The sequence below is a fragment of the Brachionichthys hirsutus genome, chromosome 2 (genome assembly GCF_040956055.1).
Source record: "Brachionichthys hirsutus isolate HB-005 chromosome 2, CSIRO-AGI_Bhir_v1, whole genome shotgun sequence".
NCBI lineage: Eukaryota > Metazoa > Chordata > Actinopteri > Lophiiformes > Brachionichthyidae > Brachionichthys > Brachionichthys hirsutus.
In genome coordinates this window covers 5,230,297-5,256,253 of record NC_090898.1, presented here as the reverse complement: position 1 = coordinate 5,256,253, position 25,957 = coordinate 5,230,297, and the positions used below count along the sequence as shown (strand labels likewise).

General features: G+C 43.4%; 1 protein-coding gene across 1 annotated transcript in view; it reads left to right on the top strand.

Moving 5' to 3' along the window:
- Positions 1-25,214, top strand: part of LOC137906971 (pleckstrin homology domain-containing family G member 4B-like) — a 29,181-nt gene extending 3,967 nt beyond the window's left edge. Inside the window, 23 exon segments of the mRNA XM_068751276.1 lie at positions 8,651-8,848; positions 9,196-11,359; positions 11,431-11,631; positions 12,517-12,637; positions 12,749-12,842; positions 13,055-13,141; positions 13,623-13,739; positions 14,410-14,508; positions 15,997-16,148; positions 16,248-16,386; positions 16,644-16,766; positions 16,849-17,046; positions 17,730-18,451; positions 18,734-19,180; positions 20,241-20,490; positions 20,831-20,920; positions 21,647-21,958; positions 22,053-22,223; positions 22,327-22,548; positions 22,550-22,706; positions 23,303-23,575; positions 24,470-24,681; positions 25,176-25,214. Of these exon segments, the coding sequence (XP_068607377.1) occupies positions 8,651-8,848; positions 9,196-11,359; positions 11,431-11,631; positions 12,517-12,637; positions 12,749-12,842; positions 13,055-13,141; positions 13,623-13,739; positions 14,410-14,508; positions 15,997-16,148; positions 16,248-16,386; positions 16,644-16,766; positions 16,849-17,046; positions 17,730-18,451; positions 18,734-19,180; positions 20,241-20,490; positions 20,831-20,920; positions 21,647-21,958; positions 22,053-22,223; positions 22,327-22,548; positions 22,550-22,706; positions 23,303-23,575; positions 24,470-24,681; positions 25,176-25,214 (6,588 nt within the window).
- The last annotated feature ends 743 nt before the right edge of the window (positions 25,215-25,957 follow it).

Below are 25,957 nucleotides of genomic sequence, written 5' to 3'. Positions count from 1 at the left end.
CTTTATTTTTGCCATATCTCGGGAAGGGAAGAGTGTTTGCTGTTCCCTAAAGCACAAATGAATTAAAAAAATTAATTAATTAAATTCACTCGGTGCATTTATGTCAGTTTGAATGACAAGACACGCCTCGCAAACATGACATTGTGTTGTTGTTTGTGAGCCTGATGTCTCTGATGTGTTCCGTATAGGACAGAGTCATTCACATGAACGATAGACACAGAATTTAAACCAGATAGAAAATTAGATCTGAGCAAATAACGGGAATTCCCTGAAGTGACAAAGTCTTGTCTTTATTTACCACTTGGGGGCAGCAGGGACACGCTAAGAGCAAAACATGCCTTATTTACACGTTCACCAGAAGCGAGCTTTCTGTCGCGGCACCTAAAAGTAACGGTTCCATGATAGTTAGATTCTCACAATACAACCAGCAAAGCCTACATTTGGAATCACGTTGCATTTGACAATATACATCCATTCTGAATCTGCTCCAAGTCTAGAAGTCTCTAGTTTTATTATTTTTTGTGTTTCGGTAGTGACCTTTCCTTGACCCCTATACATTTAAGCGGATCCCCAGATCCGAAGCATTACTTGGACACAGACTTTGCAGAGTGGAAGCTCTTATGGTGATGTCATCATCACAGCTTCATCATTGACATGATCGGTGAAATTAAAATCAAACATCTTGTAAATTCCTCTATCACAAGTTAAAGAATCCATCAGGAACATTCACTGTTTTTTTGAGTAATCCTTGTTAATAGAAAAACAAACAAATGGCAGCAAGCGTAACCTTTTTGAAGGTAACAACCATCTCTCTCCAAGGGTGGGATGTGCTGTGCTTTGGCTTCTGCAGCTGAGAACAGTCCCATGGGCAAATGTGTGTTGATGTTGTTGTTGTCATACTGACTCTATCATTGTTGTGCCCCCCCCCCCCCCCCCCAGGGCACTGATTCCACTGGGTGACATGGCAAATGTCACGAAGGGACAAAGACAAGGAGAGAGCAGGAGACTGGGAGTACAAAGCGCCAGGCAGGGGAAAAGTGTGTGTGTGTGTGTGTGTGTGTGTGCGTGTGTGTTCGTGACAGCATGTCTCTGGTATTAGGTTTGAACACAGCTCATCCTCGCCAGAGGAGAGAAGCTGTTGATTCAGCTGGTAGCAGCCAAGATCTTGTCATCCTCGTCCTGATCTCTCTCTCTCTCTTTCTCTCTCTCTCTCTCTCCATATAAACAGAAGCCTTTATGTAATCCCAAATCTCTGCCCCTCCTTTGCTTCTTTGTCAGGACAACATTGTGAATTATAATCTGCATGAACCAGCTTCCATGGTTAGAGATAAATATTTAACACAATAAATCTAAAAATGTCTGTCAGTAGAATCTAAACAGGGCGACACACACACACACACACACACACACACACACGCACACACACACTTCTACAGGGTGGACATAGACTATGTTAGATTCAGATTAGGATCACCACTAACATAAAACCTCTGTTGTCCGTCGTTGTATTTTAATGTCCACACATCCTAAATTCCAAGATTCCTACCTGCTCAAGGTGCTATAGTTAAACTGCTGCGCACTATATATTTAAAAGGATGTGTTTGTGAAATCAGGAACAAATTCCAAATTATTGAATAGGGTATTAGTTTTTCCTAAAAAAGTGCAAAAGAGTTGGCACACGATCGACATGAAAGGCTTGGCTTTTTCTTTTATTGCCACAACAAGCCACTAAACTATGTGTTATCAGTCATGAAATCTGAGTTTAATGTAAGAAGCGTATAAGTAAAATGAATTCATGTCATGATATTTATGAGGAGTCTATAATCTGAACAGTTATTTCCATTTTAAGTTGTAATAGATTCTCTGCCTTGTCGCTGTTTAGCTTCTCCTTAACATCAAAACAGAGAAGCTATTTATTTGACATTTATCAGAATAAAATGAAACAGCTGAGAACTGTTTACCAGATTTGTAGCCCCCCTCACACACACACACACACACGCACACAATGAAGTGTAAGGAATTTCCAACAGAAAACAACCCAAGATTTTTCTCATACTGTATGTGCACTGTTCATCCACCCTCCCACCTTCCTCTTCCTCCCCTTCCCTCTCCGTCTCACCTCCTCTCCTTATGTGTGGTCAGACAAACATAGCAGCCGGCGCTCCACGCTGCTGCAGGAGGGCAAACAGGAGCCGGGGCCAGAGAGGGCAGTAAATCAGAGACAGAGAGACAGAGGGAAGGATAGTGCAGCTCAGCCGAGGACTCGACCAGCGCTCGTCCAGCTGATTTAAGATTGTCTTCTCGCTCAGCTGGAGCCGAGCATCTGAGCAGAATGGATTTCATTTGTGTCCAGCATGCAGCCACCGAGCGGGAGCAGCAGATCTGTAGATTACACCCCAGTCCTTTTGGATTACTTTGGAAAGCGCTGCCTTTGTAATGGACGGGAGTGGCCGCTTTCACACGAGAACATGGTAATATGAGATGTTTTTACTTCCTCTCGGCTCTGAGTGAAAGCTGGTTTATTATTTGGCTTGTTTGCTGAATAATATTTCAACGATTCTTAAAGTGTACCGACTAAAATGTGGAATTAAAAAGTGACTGTGCAGATGTGATGGAATCAAAAGGCAGTAGATGCTACCTACATTGCAAGAGGTGGAAGACATTTTATTTTGCTGATATATTTTTTTTTACCAACAATATACCAACCTGTATGTATGTCCTGGATGTCCTGGATGCCCTGTGGGGTTTCGCGTTCCTGGCATCCATGTCATAATCCATCATTTTGACAGTGTCAAATAACTTCTTTAAGGTCAAGTCAATTTCTGGATCAGCCTATCAATAGAAAATCAACTGAGAGCATTTTTTAGTAGATTATTAACTGCTCGTCATTTGTCAAAAAAATAAAAATAAAAATAAATGACAACATTAACCAACAAAAAAAATATCTCTTTTAGATAGTTTGGATTTTGACTTGACAAAAAACCCACTTTGCCATTTGGAACACCTGTGACTGGTCATGTGACATTTTACTCAACAAATGTCTAATCAACTAACTAAAGATCAGTGGCCCTGTCTCATCACACACACACACACGCTGCCGCTTTAATTAATTCCTGCCCTTTCCTTGTAACATGTAAGACACATTCTCCATTCAAAATATAACCCCAGTCATTTCTCGGTTGCATACTGGCGTGCAGCCTTTTATGTTATTTCTGCCTGCGTCTAATGCTAACACAGCTCACGCTGGCTGCTGAAGCATTTTGACTCGAGGTGAACATCTCAGGTTGCAGCGCATTAAGAACGATTTCACAAACAAGCCACTGTATCCGCCTCCTTCCTGGACCACCACTCACTGGCATGTAAGTCATGCCGGAGGTAGAGCAGATCCGGTGTGGAGGAACCGCCCGGCCGCTTCAGGGAGGTGATATTGGAAATTGGTGCCGTCAGGTGGATGGATCTGACTGGAAAGTTCAACGCCTTCCTGGTGAGGGTGGGGGGTGTGCCTGTTTGAACATAAAGTAGAACTTGTTCCATCCTGATCTGAATTTTAAAATACCCGCCCAGCACTCCTGCACGTTTGATTTGGCAGGATGGTGTGTGTGTGTGTGTGTGTGTGTGTGTGTGATTTTTCCGCCCTATTTCCTGCATATTTCAAATGTCGTTGAAGTCGGAGTCCATTAGCCAGACTATTCCTGTTTTGGCAGTGACCTCAATGGTTGGGTGTTTGTTCCTGTGTTGACCAGGTTACACAGAGCATCCTTTATCTATTAGCAGAAAGACGTCTTGTCCCGTCCCGGTGATTCAATGGAAATACGCAGCAGTCGGTTTAACAGCTCCGTTTTCCAAACTGCAAATCATGCCCCTGTCGTTACCTGCAGCACGCTGGCTTAGGCTGCACTGGCCTGCAGAGACAGCTAATGTTTTCAGAGGACATGTCGGATATTACAGAGGACATTTCAGGGACATTAACAGTTTGACTTGACTGTGAACATTGAGCTGATTTGGCTCTGCGCAACATGCTGAAGTGTTGAACTCATCATTTCCGAGTTTAGTTTTTAAATTTAGTGCCTCAAATGTTTCCACCACCCTTTTTGACAGGGGTTTTGCACATTATCTGAACCCTCAGTTTTCAGAGAGTGACTGGGGTCGTCATTTTATCCGTGTCTCTGTGTTGTAGTCATTTTAAATATTTAATGCCATACTTGTGTCTGATTAACGTGGCTGAATTTTCTTCATCAAAGTGATCGTTTCTGGCTGTTTGTCATGACATCTGCTGCTATGAGTTACAGTAAATACTGCTATGGGCTTATTACTGATGAGATGATTGTGTTAGTGAAAGCTAAGCCACACTTGAGCATAATAACACACCCTGTGCACACGCACACACACACACAGTGCAAACACGTCATGCTTAAAGCCACAACTCATTCATAATTCCCTGACGTGTTTTTAAGGACTTAAAGACAGGCTGCTTTAGAGCCACCTTCACCCGTCCTGCTGATCAAGGCCATCATGATTAGTGTTTGCCTTCCGCCAGCTCCGATTTGCTGATCCCGGTGAAGCTACTAAATATACCGTCTGGTTGCCACGGCGCCTCGGTGGTCACGTTCAGGACCCCGATCAACCTGTGCTTATGGCCATCCTCAGAGTGATTTGGTGTTTTGAGCTCAGGTGTCACGTCGGGTGTTTAAATATAGAGCAAAATGTGTTGAAAAAGAAACTGTCAAAGAGGAGTGCAAACGTTTTACATCTCCAGAGGTGAAACTCTTAAGGCTATAAATGTATCTAGCGGTGCATCCACTCCAGGACCGGAAAGCCTCCCTCGCCAGCAGATGGAATTTGTTCCTTTCCCTCTGAGCATTTTTTTCTGAGCTATAAATTACATCAAATAGTAAATTATTTACACAAAAAATACTAAACTGCGATAACAGAGGAACCTAAAAGGTCTGAGTCCATTTCTTTTAATCGCAAATATCTGTTTGGACTGTTGTATGAAAGGTCTTGGTATCTTTATACACCAACCATGAAAAGTAAAAGTGAATCAGAGTTGATGTGTATTTTTTAATCCGTAAATTAGATTTTCAATGAGAAAAATATTTTTTACTGACTCCATTCTAGATCCGATCTGGATGAAATTCAGTGGTGAGATAGAGCCCCCCCCCCCCCCCCTCCACACACACATACACCGGACGGAGCAGTGCTCCTAATCTTTTTGTATAGCCACTATGCAAAGACAATAAAGGCTTTCTATTCTATTCTATTCTACATGACTGTCAAATTCCATCAACAAGAGAGCCAAAATAAATAAGACAGTAAAGGTAGAGCCCACATGATGGTTGTTCATCAGGTTAGGTCACATTTGACTGACTGATTTGTCGGTGTATCGCAGATGGAGGGTGACCTTCAGAAAATATGATGCTGCTTCCTCACCAGTAAGGAATCTCCATCTGTTTTCACAAGGAGAGTCTTCATCACACGTCTGCTGTGACTCACGTCTGTGTTCCAGCCTTAATCTGTTTACTGCACAATTGAATTTTTGTCCAAATTACAACATAGTTCAGTTTGTCTGGCACTATTGGTGTTTCCTATTCATGACCGGCTGTTTCCTCGGGTCATGAACTCATCCTGTTCATGACCCAATGAGTCAGAGCTGCTGCACATTAAAACTGGTTGTCTCTGTGGTGACGGCTGCTGTGTTAGAAATCCACAGATCATGGAGCAAGACATCGATTAAGTTACACAAAATGTCTATAATTGATAATACAGCAGGTAAACAATACTCTTGTTAAATCGGTTGGTGTATTTTGTGAGCAACATGACATACATTATAGGAAGGACTAAATGCTGTTTAGCTTGTGGTAAATTGAGTCAGAAATATGAAGAAGGAAAGTAAGAACACATCAACATTTCTTCATGTTGAAGTTGGGATGATGAAGCGGATTGTAAGAACTCCTGATACAAATATCCAAGTCTGCTCCTCTGCTCCTGGGTGAGCAGCAGGAAAACCATTTCAAACAATTTACATAATCCAGTGGGGATATGGTGTTTTTTTGAAGATGAAAACCCGCAGATAATCACAGGAAATTGATTATTTTCTGTTTATTTAGAGGCAGTATCAGTGCTTTTGGCTTTTGAAGATTGGCCAACTCACAACAGTTTCTGTTGTGAGTTGGCCAATTTCTCAGGCTTCTTGCACATAAAACTGAATATTTGAGAAGGTACATCATTGGGTACCCTCTCAAATCTGTCCTCACTGCAAAATGACGGGAGCTACAGAACCTATAAGAGTAATAAGAACTTTTTAGCTTTACAGTTATTGTATATTAGCCCGGCCCCCTTTACACATGGCCTTTCAGGATTTTGAGTGTGAGCCCCCCACCCACCCCCCCGAAAAAGCTGATAGATACAAGCCAACACATGCATCTACGTTGTCGATTCCTGATTTTGCAAAAGTTACATAAATAAAAAATATGTTGGTTTGTTTTGGACAAATTTCGGACGTCTTCCGACGATTACTTGCTTTAAAGGGTTAAGTGATGAAAAGACATCCCCTGTAGAGACAGCCTAGTGTCCCAGATTAGTAGTCAAACCTGGCTGACTTCATTTCATCATCTGCCAGTCCGCCATCATTTTCTGTCTGTCGAATGAGAACGGTTCAGAACATGATAAAAACCATCATGTCAGAGGTGCGGATGTACAGTATGGGGGGGATAGCTGTCCACCAGGAATGTTTGGAGTCAACACGCCTGTTTTCCTTTTTTCACTGTTAAGTATTTAGTTCTTGTCCAGGCAGGAGCCTGATTGACTTCAGGAATTTGCAACGACTATTTCTGTTTCATAATGACACTGCGCAGAGATATTCAAACCGTCCTCAGCTCCCGCTCTGGGACATCCCACCCACGGTAATGTGAGCAGCGCTATTCCTCTCTCAGGCTGAGTGGAGTGATCGGAGTGTTTATACAGAGTTGTGTGAATCTGCAGTCACGGTAGGCTGACCCATACATCCCATTCATACGCTAAATACTGGACACGCACACAAGGAAACCCGTGAAAGACAGCCAGCCAGGCATTATAGTGGAAACCGCTAGTTAGCCTGTGTCTTCATTCAGACGTGCGGTAACTGTCGTAACTCCTAGTCAAGCTTCAGTCATGTTTTAAACTCCCTCCAGAGGCCTTCACGCATCCATCCTCTGATACCGTCACCAGGGACCAAATTCCACATCATCGTTTGTCTTTCTTCACATTCAGTTCAATCTCTGCCATTTCTAAGCTGACATGAACCTCAGACCTCGAGAGCCGACACCATCAACAGAGCAGTTGCTCCTTGTCTTCAGAATCAGACACTTCATTACGTTTCAGGAGCTATAAATGGAATTTGCATACAGTACATTGTTTAATGTGCTTATGAGCCTCCTCATCCTCCTTTTTATTTAACTCCCTGTGCCTTCCTTGTCTGTCTTCCTCCTCCTCTTCCTCCTCCTGCTGCATGTTATCAATACGCACCATTGCTGTGCTTTGCCCTGCTCTGAGTCACCGCCGCTGGAGCTGACGGTCCAACCTTTTTGGATCATAGTGTCAGGGGACGGGACGGAGAGGGTGGACAACCTCTGCTGCTCGACAGAGACGCATGAGAACAGGCAGAAACAGGGACAACAAGCAAAACCCACTTATGGTACAGTGCAGCTCATGAAGCATTGGATGGACGTGGAGTCCAACATTTTTCCCGTTCAAAGGTTCAAAGAATGAGATGCACAGCAGAAGTCAGCGGTAGAGAGGCAGGCAGCCAGCGGTATGCATAAGCCATCACGCCCTTGTCTGTTTCTCCTTACATCTGCTCTCTTGTCTCCATCACAGCTGGGGCTGATAACGTCCAACAGACTGGTGTTGAGCCTTTCTTTTGACTCCTCACCACTATAGTCGTTTATTCTCCATCTACGTACGAAAATAAGTAATTTCAAACGTTTCATCTATCAAAGCTTGCATGCTATTATTCAATGCATGCTAAGCAGCTTAAAGGATCACGTTCACCCAATTTTAGACAAGAGAATATTAATTAAAAAAATATTATATATATATATATTTGACATTCTGCTAAAGAATGCTGATTGGTCAGTTCAGAACTGACGGATTGATGGTGCATGATTTCATTTGGGACCTGCTCCGTTTTGCCAGCTTCATCCGTATCCATATGCTCTTGAAATGAAAGCAGACTACGGATAGATCCAGTATCTCCTTCGGCATCTGAGTCCATGTTTAACATTGAGCATGAATTACCGTGAAACATTTCTTTAACCTAAAGTGTTCATTTTCATCGAGACATGGATCGTTAAACTAGGAAGCATTTCCGTGTGCCGTTTCCTGCTCCCACGCAGGGTCAGTGAGGAGAAAACAAGGCGGAACATTCCCACATCACCATTTCTGAAACTATATATCTCCCACAGAGCCTTCAGCCACGCACACACACGTGCAATAACCCCGGAGCTCTGCTGCTCTGGCCTTTGCTGGGCTAAATAAAGAAGTGCCTTAAAGTGGGTTCAGAACAAGAGTGAATGTTTTTGTATAGTTCATTGAAATTCATTGACGTCACAATTTCAATAGAACCAAACAGCATGGCGATACTAAAGGTGATTTATTTATCTTTGGGTTTCAGAACCTCGAACCTCTTGAGGGCTCGATCCAGAACCTGCTGTCAGCGCTCTACCCGCCCTTCGAGGCCACCGCCCCGACCCTGCTCGGCCAGCTCTTCCAAATCATCGATAGTCGTTACCAGGGAGACGCCCTGCGGTGCCTGTTGGACTTCCTGGTCCCAGCCAAGCACATTTTAGACGCTGTGCAGCAGGCTGCATGCGTAAGTCATCTGTGGGGTTTCTTTCCCAGAACCAAAACTTGGTTGGACAGAAGTCAAACTTTTTCATAGGCTTACTTACATGCAAAAAATGATACTTGGGTCCCAAGTTCCCTTAAATGACAGATTACTGTGTAAAGCGTAAAACACTGCCCTCTTTGCTCAATTATAAATTCAAATATTCAATTTTTCTTTTCTGGTTCAAATAATTTTGTGGGCCAAATCACATCGTATTGCCCATGTTTAGAACATTTAGAGTCAACCCTAAATGTTCTGCCTGAAGCAAATATTATGACTGAAATAATCTTCTGTATAACAAAGCCTATGTCATTGTGTCTGTCCCCCTTCAGGCCCAGTATTCTGATGTACTTTTCCTGTGTGCTGGTTGGCCTCTTTGTTTGCGTGACCAAATTGTCATCCACCTCGCTCCTGTTAACCCGCTGCTGCTCCAGCCAGGTGACTTTTACCTCCAGGTGGCACCATTCTGTGACCAATCAGCTCGCATCGTGGTCTGCAGCCTCCTGGAAGAGGAGGGGCTAAGAGTGGAGCTAGTAGAGGAGACCCCAATCCCGGAAATCTTCTATCCTTGTATATTTAGTCGAGACTGGTTAGAAGAGATCAACCAGGGCCGCCAGGGAACGCCTCTCAGTCAATGCCTGCTCGCCACAGAGCAGGGCGTGGTGAGGTTACCATGGGAACATGTGGCCTTGCCTGAATTTGTGGGTGTGCCAAAGTGTGCTGGAGGTAGCATGGCCTCTGCTCCTCCCTCATACCATCCGTTACCACCTCCGCTTCCTAATCCTCCACCTCTTCCTCACTTTTCTGAGAACTCTTTATCAAATTGTTCATTTCCTATTGTGGCCCCATCCTCGCATCCCTCTGCCTTCTCTGTGGAGACCAGAATATGTCCAGCGAAGCACGGCATTGCTGTGTCTCTCTGCTTGGTGGATACTAGGGCCGCCTCTTCATCGAGGTCGATCAGAATAAAAGGAAGCGAAACAGAGCGGAAGCCTGTCGGCTTGGTGTCTCCTAATACGTGGGGCAGCTGCTTTACTGGGACGGACACCGAGAAAAGAAGCACCGTCTCAAATAAATGCACGTCAGAAAGTCGAGACACACATCCGCAGAAAAGTGCAGGCAGCGGTGTGATTGTGTCTGATAATACAGATCAGGAGAAACATAAAGTTGCACACACTAGCAAGAGGGGATCCGCTGACCGCCGTGTGGCAGAAGGGGATTATATTGATATTATGGAGGCACATATGCTTTTTGGAAAAGTGCAGTCGGTGCATGGAGGACAGCAGCAATTAGAAATGCCTCTGCAACCGCTCACGCAGGGTGAACCGAAATTACAAAGATATTCACATGAAAACGCTCAAATGGAATTGCACTGGCAAAGCCAACAATGTCACGCACAGTCACAAGCACATGTGCAGTTACCTGGAAAACCAAAGAAGCATTCTGGATCAGAGGCTCGTGTGTCATCCGGGCCCGCCGTGTCTTCAGAAACGGGACCTACATCCACGCTGCATCATTCCCAATCTCAACGCGTTCACCGCGACTCTGCTGAAGCGCCTCAGTGCGCCCGCACCGTCCGCTTCTCAGAGAACCCCTGCACGCCATGCATGAGACGAAGGCAAGGTGGCGAGGTGTCCAGAGCTCAGGAGCTGAGGTGTCGATACAGGGACTCCTACCAGGCCGCTATACAAAACCCTGTTTGCAATGGACAGACGAAGGAGAGGGAACACATGTTAACTGTGATGGAGGAGGATTGGGATTTTTCGCACTGCGATGACAGACTTCCGGAGCCTGACTCAAGGGATCCGTGGTGTAAAGTTCAGGAAGCCTGGTTGGATCCTGGTACCCAACATCAGTCTTCTTCCTCTGTTAACAGAGACATCTGTAAGGAGTCAGGAGAAAGGAATACTGTTCCGTGTCGGAAACCTGGCGATGCAAACGCTGCCCCTTGTATGGATTTCAGGGGAACCCGTGTTTCAACATTTAGCGCGCAACCGGAGCAGACACCTGACAGGAACGCTCTGCAGGTTAGGGAGCAAAGGGAAGCGCGCGCTGCCAAAGCCTTAGGTTTACACAATGTGAAGGGGACAAACTTAACAGTAGCAATAAATGCAAACAAAGCTTTGCCATGCTTAAATGAGGGGGTCTCTGATCAGCACCATGGATTACCGGTAAATTCAGCTGAAGGTTCAGAGGTGGGCGTAAACCTCAGGCCTCGTGAAAGGCTGCGAAGCAGAGCCGATGCATCCGGTGCTGATCCAAACGTTTCGGTGCCGCAGAACCGACAAGAATCCGTGTCGGATGGAAGACTTTCATCACTTTCCACAGCCGTGGTGGACACTTCAGAGAAGTGTGAGCTGGTCCTTGTGGAAGGCCAGAATGTCAGGAGAGAAAACACTGACCCCAGTGAGGAGATTCCCCAGCTTCACGTGGTCAAATGTAAAAAGACCACAGCTTTTCGGCTGGTGTCACCCAAGATCATCCGGAGGACGGCCATCCCAGGTACATGCTCTCATGTACAGTCTGTGAGAATGGAGGGTTTAAACCGTATAAATTAAGCAATACCTGTCCGATTTCCACAGAGGGTGCTCAGCACAGCAGTTTGTCGGTAACTAGCAGACAAGGTCATCGGGTAAAGTCGAATCCGCCTGCAACAGCTCAACGGAACTCTCAGCCAGCCTCCAGCCATCCAAGACCTGACAGCCTTCCCCTTGGATGCCCGGATCCCAGCACCCACCCCCTCTATTCAGGAGTGGCATCTCTCACAGGTACATTCGTTTGTTAGCAAGTTACCTCCGCCAAGGAGCTTAGGTTTATCTATCTGTCTGTTTGTCTGTTGGCAAGAAAACTCCAAAAGTTATGGACGGATCATTGCTAACCTAAAAATACCCCCATCCCCAAACTAGATCCGGATCCGGATCCAGATGGGGTTACACTTACATTTAGCAGGATGGATCCTGATGAAAGATTGGTCTTGGTCTGACTTAGATCCCATCAAATGTTGATACCTGTATGAATACAAAAACAAAAAAGATTTTCCCATTTGCTTATAATCAATGCTTTTTTCAAAAATTTACATCTCGTAAAATATGCATTCAATTCACTTATCAAAAATCACAGTCATGAAGCGGTCCGATATTCTCTATCATGCAAAATGACTTCTGGATCTGATCCAGAATGAGGTCAGAAAAACATATTCAATTCTAACATTGAAAACCCAATTTACCGGTATGGGTTTATGTATCAACTCCGGTTCACTTTTACTTTTTATGGTTGTTGTACAAAGATACCAAGAAGAATTTAGAACCTTTTGATAATGATCCAGATCACCATGTGGGATGGTGTAAATCCAATTAGGAGGGGATCGAGCTGCTTGGCGGAGGTCTGTGCTCCCTGAGTGCTTTTCTAGTCAATGCTGTGTACCAGTTGTTTCTAAAGCAGAGGCATGACGATCATCACATTGCTCAAGAGCAATAAAAATCTAGCTGTTTTGCATGACACAATAGCCAAAGGAAGAGCAAGAAAATGAATTTATTGTGCATTTAATTCATGTTTACATTCATGCTTTAATAGAAGAAGAGAAGTCCTTTCTCATATTAAACATTCATTCTGACTTTCTCTGTCTCTCTTTGCCTTTGACGTGCTGTTCTTAGGAGGCAGAGATAGGACAGGCAGGGCAATAGTTGAGCTCTATGGAGACCACCAGGGATGGAGTCCAGCTGTAACCAGTCAGCAGCTCTTCAAAATGCTGCTCTACTTCCACTCTATCGCCAGGTATCATCCGCTTACCAGTGACTCAATGCTTGAAGACAAACAAGCAAACTCAACTAATGTTTCAGCATCTTTTATTTTATTTTTTGGTCGTGATTTGATCACTGCGTTTAGAAGAGAGATCAGAGAAGCTGGGATGATGATAATCTTTGATGCAAAGAAGACCAATCCTCAGCCACAGCTCTATAAAGCCTTGATGGCATTCCAGGTGAGAAACAGAAACGGCGCCATCGCAGATACTGCTGGTTAGAGGTCAGTGTTGTTTGGGTGTTTGTTCTCGGTGCTGTGGCTTTCTGCTCGGTTCAAATGATCAATTCTGAGTGAATAGTTTGTCAGCTCTCGAATATTAAACATCACATCCAGATGTTAAAAGATGCAGAAGCAGTAACATGGAATTTGTGGGGTGTTAAACTGTTGCAGGAGCATCTTCCTCACATAGTGAATAGTGTTGTGCTGCTCGTCAAAAAGGAGAGCAGCCCTCGACCAGAGAAGTGTCCCGGCATCCAGGTCAGGTTCACCCTGGAGTATTTTTACATTAACGCCCAGCATGATTAGGTACACCTCTGTTTGGTTAGCTTTGAAAGGAATTCCCGCTATGCTCATTGACCTCACTGATGGTCTTTTAGCCTTGGTAACAACTTCGAACGGAAAATAGCAATGCTAGCTCATCACTTTAATCCAGAAAAAGAAAAAAACTGTTATAATGAACATTTGATGCTCAGAGATGAGATAAGATGACGAGAAAAAACCCTTTTATTTTTAGCACCACTAACAAAGATTCAATTACATTACCAGTACCATAAAGGAATATTCTTTAAAAAAAAGCGACTTTTGCCTTTAGGTGAAATTCTCTAATCAATAATATCCATTATGATTTTTAAGTTACGGTTTGCATCCCCTCCCTCCATCCTTGTTATATGTTGCGCAGTTGGAATTTAACCTAGTTAGTTAACATTTTCTAACTACGCAACTTGTTGCCTCAAAGCAGACTGAACTGGTGACGTCGATAAAAGCCCTGCTCAAGCTGGTGGAGGTGAGTCAGCTGAGCTCCCGTCTGAACGGCACCCTGTCTCACAGCCACTGTGGGTGGATGGAGCTCCACCAGGTGAGACCATCACATCGTCACCTTACCTGGGCCCAGGGGTTAAAGGGAGATGTTCCAAGTTCTGGTTGCTGCAAGAGCCGGGCTAACGCCTGAGAAAACATAATAGTTTATGACATGTTTATGTGTGCAATCTCATTACATCTTACTGTACAATGATAGTATGATGAGAAACTGATATCAGACCCGGTGCAGGACTGACGGTAAAGGGACGTGACCGTATGCCAACATGACAGAAGTGTCTTCTTGTAACTAGACATTCAAAATGTAAAATCAAACGATACATATCAAATCAGCTTTTGGTCATGGTCACCTCACACATGCATGCATAACGATCATTAATAGTGTTAAATTCAAATGACTCAAATAGATTTTATGAAACATAAAATACCGCCACTTTTGATTGTAACTATTGGTTATTGTATTCTTACTTCTTGGCAAGCGAAACAGTAAAAGAGTGAAATGGCAACCCTTATGTGATCATTTTGAGGGGTCACCTTAAGAAAACCTTCCTTACTTAGTTGGGTCTGTCCATGAGAGAAACAGTCGATCTCTAGTGTCTGCTAATCAGATTTTAACGCCTGCCTGTTCCTCATCCGGTTGTGCATTGTTCTCTTCTTCATTAATTAATCGGGGTTTGCCTTTGCTTCCCTTTGTGTCTTGTGTTCTGTAGAAACTCTTTCTGTTTGTGTCTGATCTACATGAAGCATCCAGCCTGCTTCTGAGAGCCATCGGTCAGTTAGAGAGGCCCCAGAGGATGGACACCGTCCAGGTACCTTTAAAACAGGATTTATCCTGATTTTTCTATTCTAGATAAACCTTTCAAAATGTTATACACAAAATAGCAACATGTCATTTCAACAACATTGCTGAAGTGTAAGAGTTTTTGTTTTATTGCCTCTGCCGAGGAGGCTGCTTTCAGTTTGCTTGTCTGTCTGTTGGCAAGATAAGTCAAAAACTCTTGATGACATTTTTAGGAAATGTTGGGAATCTTACCAGGAACAGTTGTTGAAATTGGTGATCATCCAGAAGAGATCCTGGATTCTGGATCACTTTGTCATTACCCTCGCTGAAGGGGAGGCGAGGGTATTGTTTGTTTGTTTGTTTGTCTGTCCGCGTGCATAACTCAAAAACTAGTAACCCAATCGACTTGAAATTTTTAAACAAGCAAGGTTCTGTCCGTGGCTCAGCCCTCCCCGAGAATGGCATTGATCCGGATCTGGATCCAGATTCTAGAATTTTTTTAACGATTTTTGTCATTTTTCTTAATTTCTTCAAAACGCATGGCGATATGGATCTGAAAAAAATCACACATAAGTACTCCTTAAAGGTCTATGACCATGACTAATTTCGGCCGGATCCGGATCATAATCCAGATCTGAGAGCTAATTTTCGTTCTAAAATCGGCATTTTTCAGGAGTCCATCCTGACCTCAATTTTGGAGCTAGAGACTTCAAATTTGGTGTGCACACTCATAGTTCATTCTAGTTTCATATATGTTACAGTTGTAGTTGTATCTTTCCCCGTTCCAGAGCAGCAAGCTAGCGCAGGTTTGGCCCCTCTGATCCGGAAGCCCTGTTTACTGTCTCACAAGATCGAATAGTCTATTGGAGGCGAGGGTCTGCAATCTCTGATTGTCGTTTTCTAGTTAACATTGCAGTCCTTGGAGCTTCATGTATCAAATCAATATCTCGGTTGATTATTGACCAATGTTTATGGAATTTGACACAGTCATGTAGGTTGGGGATCTCTATCTCACCAACGACTTCCATTCGGATCCGGATTGAGGATACTGTCACAATCCGGATTATCCCATTTACTGATAATGGGGGATTAAAAAAAAAAGAAAATCAGATCTTGTAAAATATGCATTCAATTCACTCACCAAAAATCAGTCATAAAGGGGTCCAATATTCACTATAATGCAGAATGTCTTCTGGATCTGATCCAGAATGAGGTCAGGAAAAAATCTGAAATGATTTAATTAAAATAAAACTATTCTTGAGTTTGTCGGTTCTGCATTCTTGGGTCCAAATCCTTCTTTGGCTCATAACACCCATTTATAGATTCAAAAATAGGTTAAAAATCAACTCCGATTCACTTTTACTTTCCATGGTTGGTGTATAAAGATACCAAGAACAATGTATAACCTTTTGATGACGATCCAGATCACCATGTGGACGGTGTGAATCCAATTACGAGGGAGGTTTGCTCTCACCAAGGTTTTTTCTAGTTTGAGTTTGATGTTATATTCTGACAGGCTGTGCAGCAGTGCATGATGGACCAGAGGACTCTGATGAGGGATGTGCTGAAGGACAGTCGATTGGTCAGCCTGCAGAGGGAGGGCGGGGCCATCTTGGCAAGGCTGAAGAAGGAGAGTGACCTTCGATACCCCCACTATGAGAACCTCAGGTGAACACACACTTGTTACTCCATGATACACTGAGATCAAAGATTCTTGCTCTTATTCATTTGTCTGAAGCACATGATCTGTGCCTTTCTTGCATGCAGTGATGCTGTGGACTCCGTTACCAGTCTGTACAACCATGTGGAGGAACAAGCTCACATCCTCGTGCAGAGGACCAACATGTCACTGGAACATCTGGAACATCTGGTGCAGCTCAGGGAGTTGGAGGGGCTATTCATGCAGGTACATTAAAATCACATTTTCAGACATTTAAATTAATTAACATTTAAATTGAATTAATCAAATCTGTCACTAAATGTCAGGATTGTTTATGTTAATGCTAATGACCTTATAGACGGCATGTTACTATACATACAGTAGGAAGTCAAGGTAGCATGTAAAGTACTTTTGACTAATCTCAACATGTTTGCATATCTTGAAATATGTGCTTGCTCATACCAACACTGACGCACAATGCTTTGCATCATCTGTCCCTGCAGATGCAAGAGTGGTTTCATGTAGAGGGAGACCGCCACCTGCTGGAGGCTGAATCAGTCAGGGACTCTGGCGAGAGAATGGAGCAGATCCTCAACAGCTTCACGAGCTTCCTTATTGAAGCAAATGTGAGCCTACGTGTTTTTTGCTCCCCTCATTCTGTCTGTGTTTTTGTGTCGTGCAGTCTGACTCTGTCTGTCCTCCATCTAGGACCGAAGGCACCATGCCATGACGTTAGTGTCAGAGGCAGAGCGACTCCAGCAGAGCGGGCTCTCCTACCCAGAGACGGAGGTGTTTGGAACTTTGGTTTGCACCTTCAAGTCTGGCCTGGAGGATTTTTTGTGCACGGCAGAGGCGTGTGGCAGAGAGCTGCAGGTCATGGTCAACGTGTGTGATTTTTGTGAGCAGGTTGGTGAAGGATCAGAATGCAGACACTTATCCAGTCCTGTTGAAATTTCTATTCAGACCAGTTTGACCTACATTTTGAGTCATTCCTTCGGTTGATTGTCAAATTATTGTATATTTATATGTCATTTTATTCAGCTATTTTTCAAGTATGTTTTGCAAGAATTTACAAAGTATTACAATTATAGAACAGTAAGGGTTAAAAAAAAACCTTCCACTGTAACTATACATTTAGATGATGGAGAGCTGAAATTACGTTATCAATCACTGACTGAAGTTTTCAAATTGAGGTACTGTACTTGTTTAGCTCAGAAATTCTTCTATGGCTTGAGTTTATTAAGTTTATAATATTGAGAGAGAGCGAGAGAGAGAGAGAGAGAGAGAGATACCATTTTCCTTCCCAAAATGATGTTTAAATGTAATTTTGCAAGACAAATATTGACGAGTAGTTTGTATATATATACAAATATAAAAGCCATTTTCAAGGACAAGTTTTTGTTTTAACTTAAAGCCAGAAGTTATCCACCTTATTAAAGCAGGATAAAACTTAGGTAAACTACAATTCACTTAAAAACAACATCCGACACGTTTCCAACATGCTTCCTGAGTTGCTCATTATTACAAACAAAAAGAAAACTCACCTTTGTTGTTCTGCATAATTAATGAATAGCTTTTTCTCCAAACAGGCAACAGCTCTGGCAAGTGAATGTACCGAATATTTAGATCTGACTCAATCCAGAATCCCCATCATGCAAGACCTCAACCAAACTTCAACACCTGTCAGTAAAACAAACTCTCATCCTATACACGACCGAGAGTCTGTTCCGAGTTCTGCATTCCATTACCAGTCTGATAATCGCGTGGCACAAGGCCCGGCTCCATCCATCACTGGTGTTCCACCATCCGGCAATGACGTATCCATCCTCCAGACTTTCCAAGACAGATTCCTACAGTTCAGCCTAGAGAGATTTCAGGAGATGAAGGTCCAGGCCAGTTCCCTGCGAGGCTCCAGGGGGATGCGGGTCTGGAATATAGCCTGGCTGAGATGCCAGGAGGCCAAGCAGCAGCTTCAGGAGAGGATTAAGGACCTGGGTGGAGGTTTCCTCCAGCAAACAGATTCTGGTAGCTGGTGTGATCATCATTATGTTGATGTGGTGAGCACCAGCAGTCAGACACAGTCCCCTGGTGGCCAGAGTCTGGTAGTGCAATCAATGCCTGGGCCTCTGCACCCTCAGTGGGAAAGTATTGTGTCAGGAGAGGTCGATTTAGCGAAGAGAAGACAAATCCAAGGCAACAACGGCAGCAATTCAACAACTGCAGCCTGCAGTGACAGTCCTGCCAAATCTGAGGATCGCAGGAATGCTGGAGAAAGCCAGGGGTCAAAGGTCAATCCACAGTCACCACATAGGTAATTTGGTTATTTGTTAATTATAATGTACCAGTAGCCAGTTCCATTGATAGTAACAACCAAACAGTATGTGCCGCTATATTCTACTTCAAATACTCTATGAAGAAACACAAGCAACAATTAAAATTATTCAAATAATGAAAGCACCAAACTCCATTAAACGCTTCCATTAAATTAAAATAATACTACGAAGTAAATAGAAAACTCTTGTAATCCCCTTGACATTGGAAAAGCCTGATAATTATGATTCCACTCACTGACACATTTATCATTTAATTATAGGTCAGGAAAAAAGACAGACGCAGAGACCAGGAGGAGGCAGTCGAGCAGAGCGAGGCGTGAGCGAGACGCGGCCGCCATGTCTCAATCACAAACTGTTGGCTGCCAGTGGTTTCCATGGGGACGGAGTACCGGCGTGAAGTCTGTGAGTGAGGACTCGTCCACCACAGGAGTGGCGACATCAGGGCCAGCCACTCCTCCTGAGCAGCGGGTCCGATCCCCATCGTCATGCTCCCACCATGGCCAGCCGTCTTGTCGAATTCTCCAGGAGGCTCAGAAATTCCAGATCTCCCGCCACGGGAGCTTCTGCTCAGACGAGTCCTGCATAAGTGACCTGGAGGCTGCGGGAGGAAGTGGGACTTTATGCTGCAAGCACTCCAGCCTGCCCGCCGGGAGCTACGAAGGGGCGTTTTGTTTTGCAAATCCACAGGAGAGTGTCAGCAATGCTATGTAAGTTTACCACATGTGAATGATAGCGTTCCTGCTTCACTGACAAATATCATTTATTAGTCCTTCACTTTGCAAGAGGGCATTCTGTGAGATGGCTGAGAAAACAAACTCTTTTCTCTTCCTAAGCTTACAATGAAGCATGACAGGTATTGTTTCCTCTACTTTTCCTTAGTCCTCTCTTTCTCTTGTGAACTCATTGATTGCCGAACGGACGTACCAGACACAGGCCGTCTGCTGGCTGTGGCTGCCGCTAAAGGGATCTGTGTGATGGAAAGTTAATGGGCTCAATCACAAGTGGAGATAATCCATCCATGATTTTAATTTCAATTGATCAAATTATATTTGTATGACCCAAATTTACAAATGAAAATTTGCCTCTATGGGTTTAGCGGCGTAAATAACACCTGTATAGACACTCGAACCGGCGATTAAAAACCCTATACAGGAAAATAAAAGGAGAAAACTGACGATGAGGCATTCCAGGACAGGAAAATGTGGAATAGAAGTCACAAGTACAGAAGACAATCGTGACATTGACAGGCATCAACAACGATCAAAGTCCATGAAAGTTGAAAGAACGTGAACTGAGTGTAGGAGCATGTTATTGAAGAAGCATAAGCAGCTGGAGTCAAGGATCCAAACCCTAATCCAGGTCAGGATCCCTGGCCGCTTGTTCCTCTCTCTCTTTTACTCGGGCACATGGTCACATCTCCGCAGGGTAGCAGGTTCCTCGCAGAGCTGCCACACATATATGCAGACAGCACAGATATGCAATTGCAGTACAACAGTAGTAGTAGTAGTAGACCAAAATCATGCATCATTGTTAAGAAATGAATGAATAAGAGAAAAGCCAATGGACATATTGTAGGAGACACTGCCTGCACAGCCAACCTTGGTAGAAGAATGCCACTAAATGTTGTTGTTTTTGTTGTTGTTGTTGCAGATATAGCTAAAGATATGATCTAATATATTGTACAACAACTATTCTTGCACTGTGGGTGTATCCACATTACAGTTAACGCTTGGCATCCATTGATAGTTGTTCTGTCTGTGCTACCAGGAGGCTGCGGCGTGTCTTGGAGGAGCTTGTGTTCACAGAGAGGGAGTACGTGCGCTCTCTGGGTTACATCCTGATGCACTACCTCCCCCTACTGGATGGGCCGGACATACCCCAGGACCTCAGGGGCAAGCGAGGCGTCATCTTCAGCAACCTAGAGAAGCTGTACGACTTCCACAGCCGCTACTTCCTACCAGAGCTGGAGGCCTGCCAGAGAGAGCCTGCAATGGTCGCCCGCTGCTTCCTGAGACACGTGAGTGGCCACGACATAAATGTGATCAATAAATGTGATTAATTCTCTACAGGATGCTTCAAGTTCATTTATAAAATAAAATAATTTATTATTATATTACTTTAAGTTTGTTTTCTGTTTAAATGTGGTTTTAAATAAAGTTATATGCTTAAAATATTTTCTAAATCAATTGCAAAATATATGAATTGCAATCTACTCTATGGAAATGTGCTTGTATCGTGGCTAGATTTCCTGATGGGTGAACATTAATCTGATATTGCTGCAGGCATATGTGGCAATGACGAATTCAAGTTTGCCTAATTATTATGTGCATTTTCTAATATGGTTGAACTTTTTGCAGAGTGAAAGTTTAGGCCTGTATGCTCTGTACAGCAAGAACAAACCTCAGTCCGACGCCTTGATCCTGCATCGCCGCCATGACATCTTCAAGGTCAGTTTATGTGTCCTGTCTTTAAATTAACTAAGACATCCAAGTTTGCATGTTCTAAAGCAGAGATTTATTCATTAGCCCCGCCAATCAGACCCCCACTTGGCGGAGGACTGTGCTCTCTGAGTGCTTTTCTAGTTAGGTATGATTCTTTGTGATTAATCTTTACATTCTAATGTCACCAAACTTAGCACATGTTTTAACAATGAATACAATGTTTTGTGGTTTCCATGGAAATATGATTTAAAGTCTTCTTCTCCGTAGCATATATCGAGGCTGATGATGATTTTCATCTTCGAATGACTTTCGTGGGATAAATGTTTTTCAATTAAATTATACTTTATAACTATTTTTGAGTTGTTTATAATGCAGGCATCACATAAAATGAATAGATGCAATGCGTCATCTTCAAAATATTATATTTGTCAATTTCATACATGATATATTTTGCCTTAAGTTTTGGCTGACATAATGGTTTCCACAAAATCTTTCTGATCTGACCATTTATGAAGTATCTCTAAGTGTTTATAATACTCTGATGTTTATTTGTGCGTTTGTAGTGGTGCACAGGCCGAAGTAGGTTCAAGATGCCTGATCAGAGTGAATCTGTTTGGAAACTACATATATAGTTCCAGCTTTGATATCTCAAGTTGCCATGGTGCCACTAACCCTGGGACTGGCAGTGCAAGGGTTTTCAGCTTTGCTTTCCCGTTGTGCTTCCCCTCACAGAGGAAGCAGCAGGAACTGGGGGACATGATGGACCTTTCGTCCTACCTGCTCAGGCCCATACAGAGAATCAGCAAGTACAGCCTCCTGCTGCAGGACATTCTGGCTCTGGCTGGAACATACAGACAGAAAGACTTGAAACCGGATACGCTGCTTTCATCTAGCGTGCGTTGCCAGGATGCACGTGTGCCTGATCTCACAAGCAGCGAGAGGGAGCGCGAGAAGGCTGAGATCCAAGCTGCTGCAGACCTGGTTCGGCTTCAGATGCGCCATGGCAACGATTTACTCACCATGGACGCCATCAAGGACTGTGATGTAAGATATTATTACATGAGGAAGTTATATATGGTGTACTTGGTGGGCGTTAGTTAAACGGCGTTGACTCCTGCACTTTGCTCTGCTCTGTCAGGTGAATTTAAAAGAGCAAGGTCAGCTGATTCGTCAGGACGAATTCACAGTATTCTTGAGGAAGAAGAAATGCGTCCGCCGCGTCTTCCTCTTTGAAGATCTCGTCCTTTTTAGCAAGACAAAGAAAACGGATATTGGCAATGATGTTTATGTCTACAAGCATTCATTCAAGGTTTGCTCATTAGTTTGAAGCTTTAAAACTCAAATCTGTTTTTTTTTGCTGTCAGTATATAAACAACTTCTCTAATTGTTTGTTTTTGTCGTTTCTCTCCCAGACGAGCGACATCGGGATAACCCACCACTCAAGTGTGAACAGTTTGTGTTTTGAGATCTGGTTTCGCAGGAGAAAGAGTGAGGACACTTACACCCTAAAGGCCCCCTGCATGGAGGTGAAGACAGCCTGGACCAGTGACCTGGAGAGGATTCTGTGGGATCAGGCCACTCAGAATAGAGGTTGCATTAGCAGCACAGCAGCGCGCCACAACAGCTTGTTTGTGTGTCATTTACCGAGGACGTGTGAATGTGCCTTATGTTCCAGAGCTTCGGATGCAAGAGAGGGTGTTCATGGGAATGGGCCGTAAACCTTTCACGGACATTCAGCCCAGTGACGCTGCCATCTGCGACCGAGCCGTCAGCTGTTCTCCACCTGGGAGAAGTAAGAACAACAAGGAATATCGCTTCCCTCGCCAAAATACTTCCCACAAACCAGGTCCAGGTTCATGTTTGCGTCATGATTCCTGTTAGTTAAATGAAACATGTCATGTAATAAAGGTTTTGATGCATGTGCGCAATCATTTTAAGAGATTTCAGGTATATGTTCTCTTATCTTTCATTACTAAATGAGGGATTAGAATAATACTAAAAGTAAGTGGTTTTTTTTAGCCACGTTAGCGGTGGTGTTTGTTTCATGGCTACATTCCTGCAAACCTAATGAAATACCCACATGTTGATGTTAATATGCTAAAATGTTAAACTAAAAGAACAAACGCAGCAAACTAAGCATTAGCATGTTATCACCGAGCTGGCTATATTGTGAAAGCACAGGGCTTGACAGCAGCGAGCGTGGCATTGAATATTATTTCCATTTCGACATCCTCTGCATTTTGTTGTTACATTTGACAAAGCGGCTGTAATAAATTAGTATTAGTATTAAATTAGTAAGAGACGTAACTAAAGGTACATTTTGCGTGGCCTCGTTGCTCCCTGACGCGGATCATTACATCTTTTATTGATGGCACCTATCTATGTCAGTCCCTGTGGCGTGTTGTTCACACAGGGGCTTAGAATGTCCACGACCACACTCCATCGGCTCTGGCAGCACTGCGTCGACCACCATTAGCCAATCATCTTCCTCCTCGGGGCGGGGATCGCTGCCCCCTGCTGGGTATCCTGGGAACCAATCAAATGGGATAGAGACCAGCGGCATCATCTGTTCCTCCATTGAGGATGCTGTGGAAAATGAACTCATCCATCATCATCATCATCTTCATAATTGTGATCTCTGGAAAGGTCATCGTTCTCAGCGTGAGTTAGCTCTTGGCTTCTGATCTCAGTTGCATCTCAGACTCTAAGGCTGCTTTTACAGCTGAAAGTCCCAGTTCTCGTTCACATTCTACATGTATTCAACTCAGTTCTGGTTTCACATTGCATTTTGGCCGGCAAGGCTTGTCATGGCATTCCTACATCGTTTCATCTTTGATGTTGGCTCGATCCTCCTGTAAGAGTGCTGTCTATTTCATCCTCTTCCATGTGTGCAGCTTATTTTAAACTCCTTCCGTTTGTATTTCAACTCTCTTTTTTTGTTGCTGATTGTAGTCGTTGGAACTTCCTGTAATTGATCCAAAATATCTCAAACATCCAAAAATAATTGCTTTGACACTGTAAAGTTTACAGTGTCATAGCAATTATTTTTGGAAGTTTACAGTGTAGTAATTGATTGTTTACAGTGTAAACAATCAAAATCTTTGATCCAGACTGAGACCACCTTTTCTCGTCAGAACAAATTTTGGGTGTTAGATCCTGATCACTAGCAATTTTGGTCTTGCTCAAACTGAAAGTCCAGATCATACCAGCTAGGTGTGAACGCACCATAAATTATCTGGAAGGAAATAACTGAAAAAATTGAGAGAAATCTTGTCATGTGTTTGTTTATTGGCTCAAACATTAGTATATAATCTTAGAACCACTGTAGACATGATTTGCTCTGTAGATGTTGAACATCCAGGATGATGATGCTGTGGCAGACGTTGCCTGATATCAGACTGAATTGTCAATATATGACATTCCATTACTTTTCAAATCGGATATCATCTCCATTAGAAATGATGCGTGCGGGAGAGAAGATCCATCGTCCTCTGATGACCGAACCCAAACATCTATTGCTCTGTTAACATGTCGTCTGCTGTGTTTCTGCTTTAGTGGACGGCACCCACTCCTCTGCAGAATGCATCAACCTGTTCAGCAGCTCGGACCGCGGCTGCCTGTCGGCCGCTGATGGAGGTGTGGTTGAAGACGCTGCGTTTGTCTCCCAGAATTCAAAGCCAGCCAGCCTGAGGAGTAACAGCTGTCCAGCAGTTACCAGAAAGAAACCAGGCGTTGCCTCCAACGCTCCACATCTGGATAACGCTCAGGTACACCGCACGCTGTTCCTGTCACCTAGCAACAATGAGAGCTTAATTTAATGATTTGGTTAACTCTAATTAAAGTTGCTTCAATAAATGCTGCACAATACAAATAGTAGAAGTCAATGCCGTGGTTTAATTTCCATAAAAGCACTTCAGGCGGTTGTGGTCAAATCGCTGTGAGGCCGGGATTGAGGCGGGACACTGAACAAACATTTTCCCATCATGGATAATCCTCACGACGTTCTCCACCACACTCCGGAGTCCGGACAGACCGCAAAGCTCTCTATCACGTGGAGTCAGAGCTTTGCTGTCGTATAGATTGATCATGTAGATGTGAAAGTAAAAAAAAAATAAATAAAGTTGATTTGTGTGAAAGTCGAGAGGAGAAAATTTAAGTCTTCAGGTTTTCCCTCTGTGAAGAGAATCAGCATTATTAACCATGAACAATCGCTGTATGACTTCCTCACCTATAATTTACTATCCTGTATGTTGCATTGCAGAGCGGTGACATTATCATCGGCAAGTCAACAGAGGTGTGACCCTGGCTTCCCTGCAGAAGGTGAAATTGTATTTTTCTCAGATGTGACATGCATTTGAACTAAAGATAATAAACCAAGATCCTTTTAAATGTTTAACAAAAGTAGGACATAAAGCAATACTCAAATGACATTACGGTAATATACCTAATTGACATTTTGAGATAATGATTTCTTTAATCTTGCACAGACAAAAAAAAGGATGCTGATCTGCTATTATCAGTCACACCGCCATATGTACTTGAATGATTAAAATTAAAGTAATTGAAATAGATGAATTGTTGTTGCAGATCACTGCTCCATTCACGCTGTCAGTCTTCTGCTCTTCAAACGGATGGAATCAAGTAAAAAGTAAAAACGTTGTTCAGTGTCGCGGTGCCGTCACAAGGCCGTCGGCGTGTGGCACAAAGTTTTATTGTACAAATCAGGGTTTGTTTACTTTGTATCATACGTCAGTTATTCAGATGTTGAAAAGAAGTCACGGCCACACAGGAAAAACAAGCTCAGGGTGTGTATCCATAATCCTGGCCCTCGAAGCAGAAGAATCCTTTTCATCCCCAGTGATGTTTCATATTGACAGAGAACAAAGCTTCAGCCGCTTCAGCCTTAAAAAAAATGTTTTCGGAAAAGGCATGCAAGTGAAATGTACTTTTGGGATTCTCTGCACGGTACAATTATTGGTGCAAAAAGGTTGTAAATGTATTTCTTGTCATTGAAATCAATAGCTTGTGTGGTACAAACACACA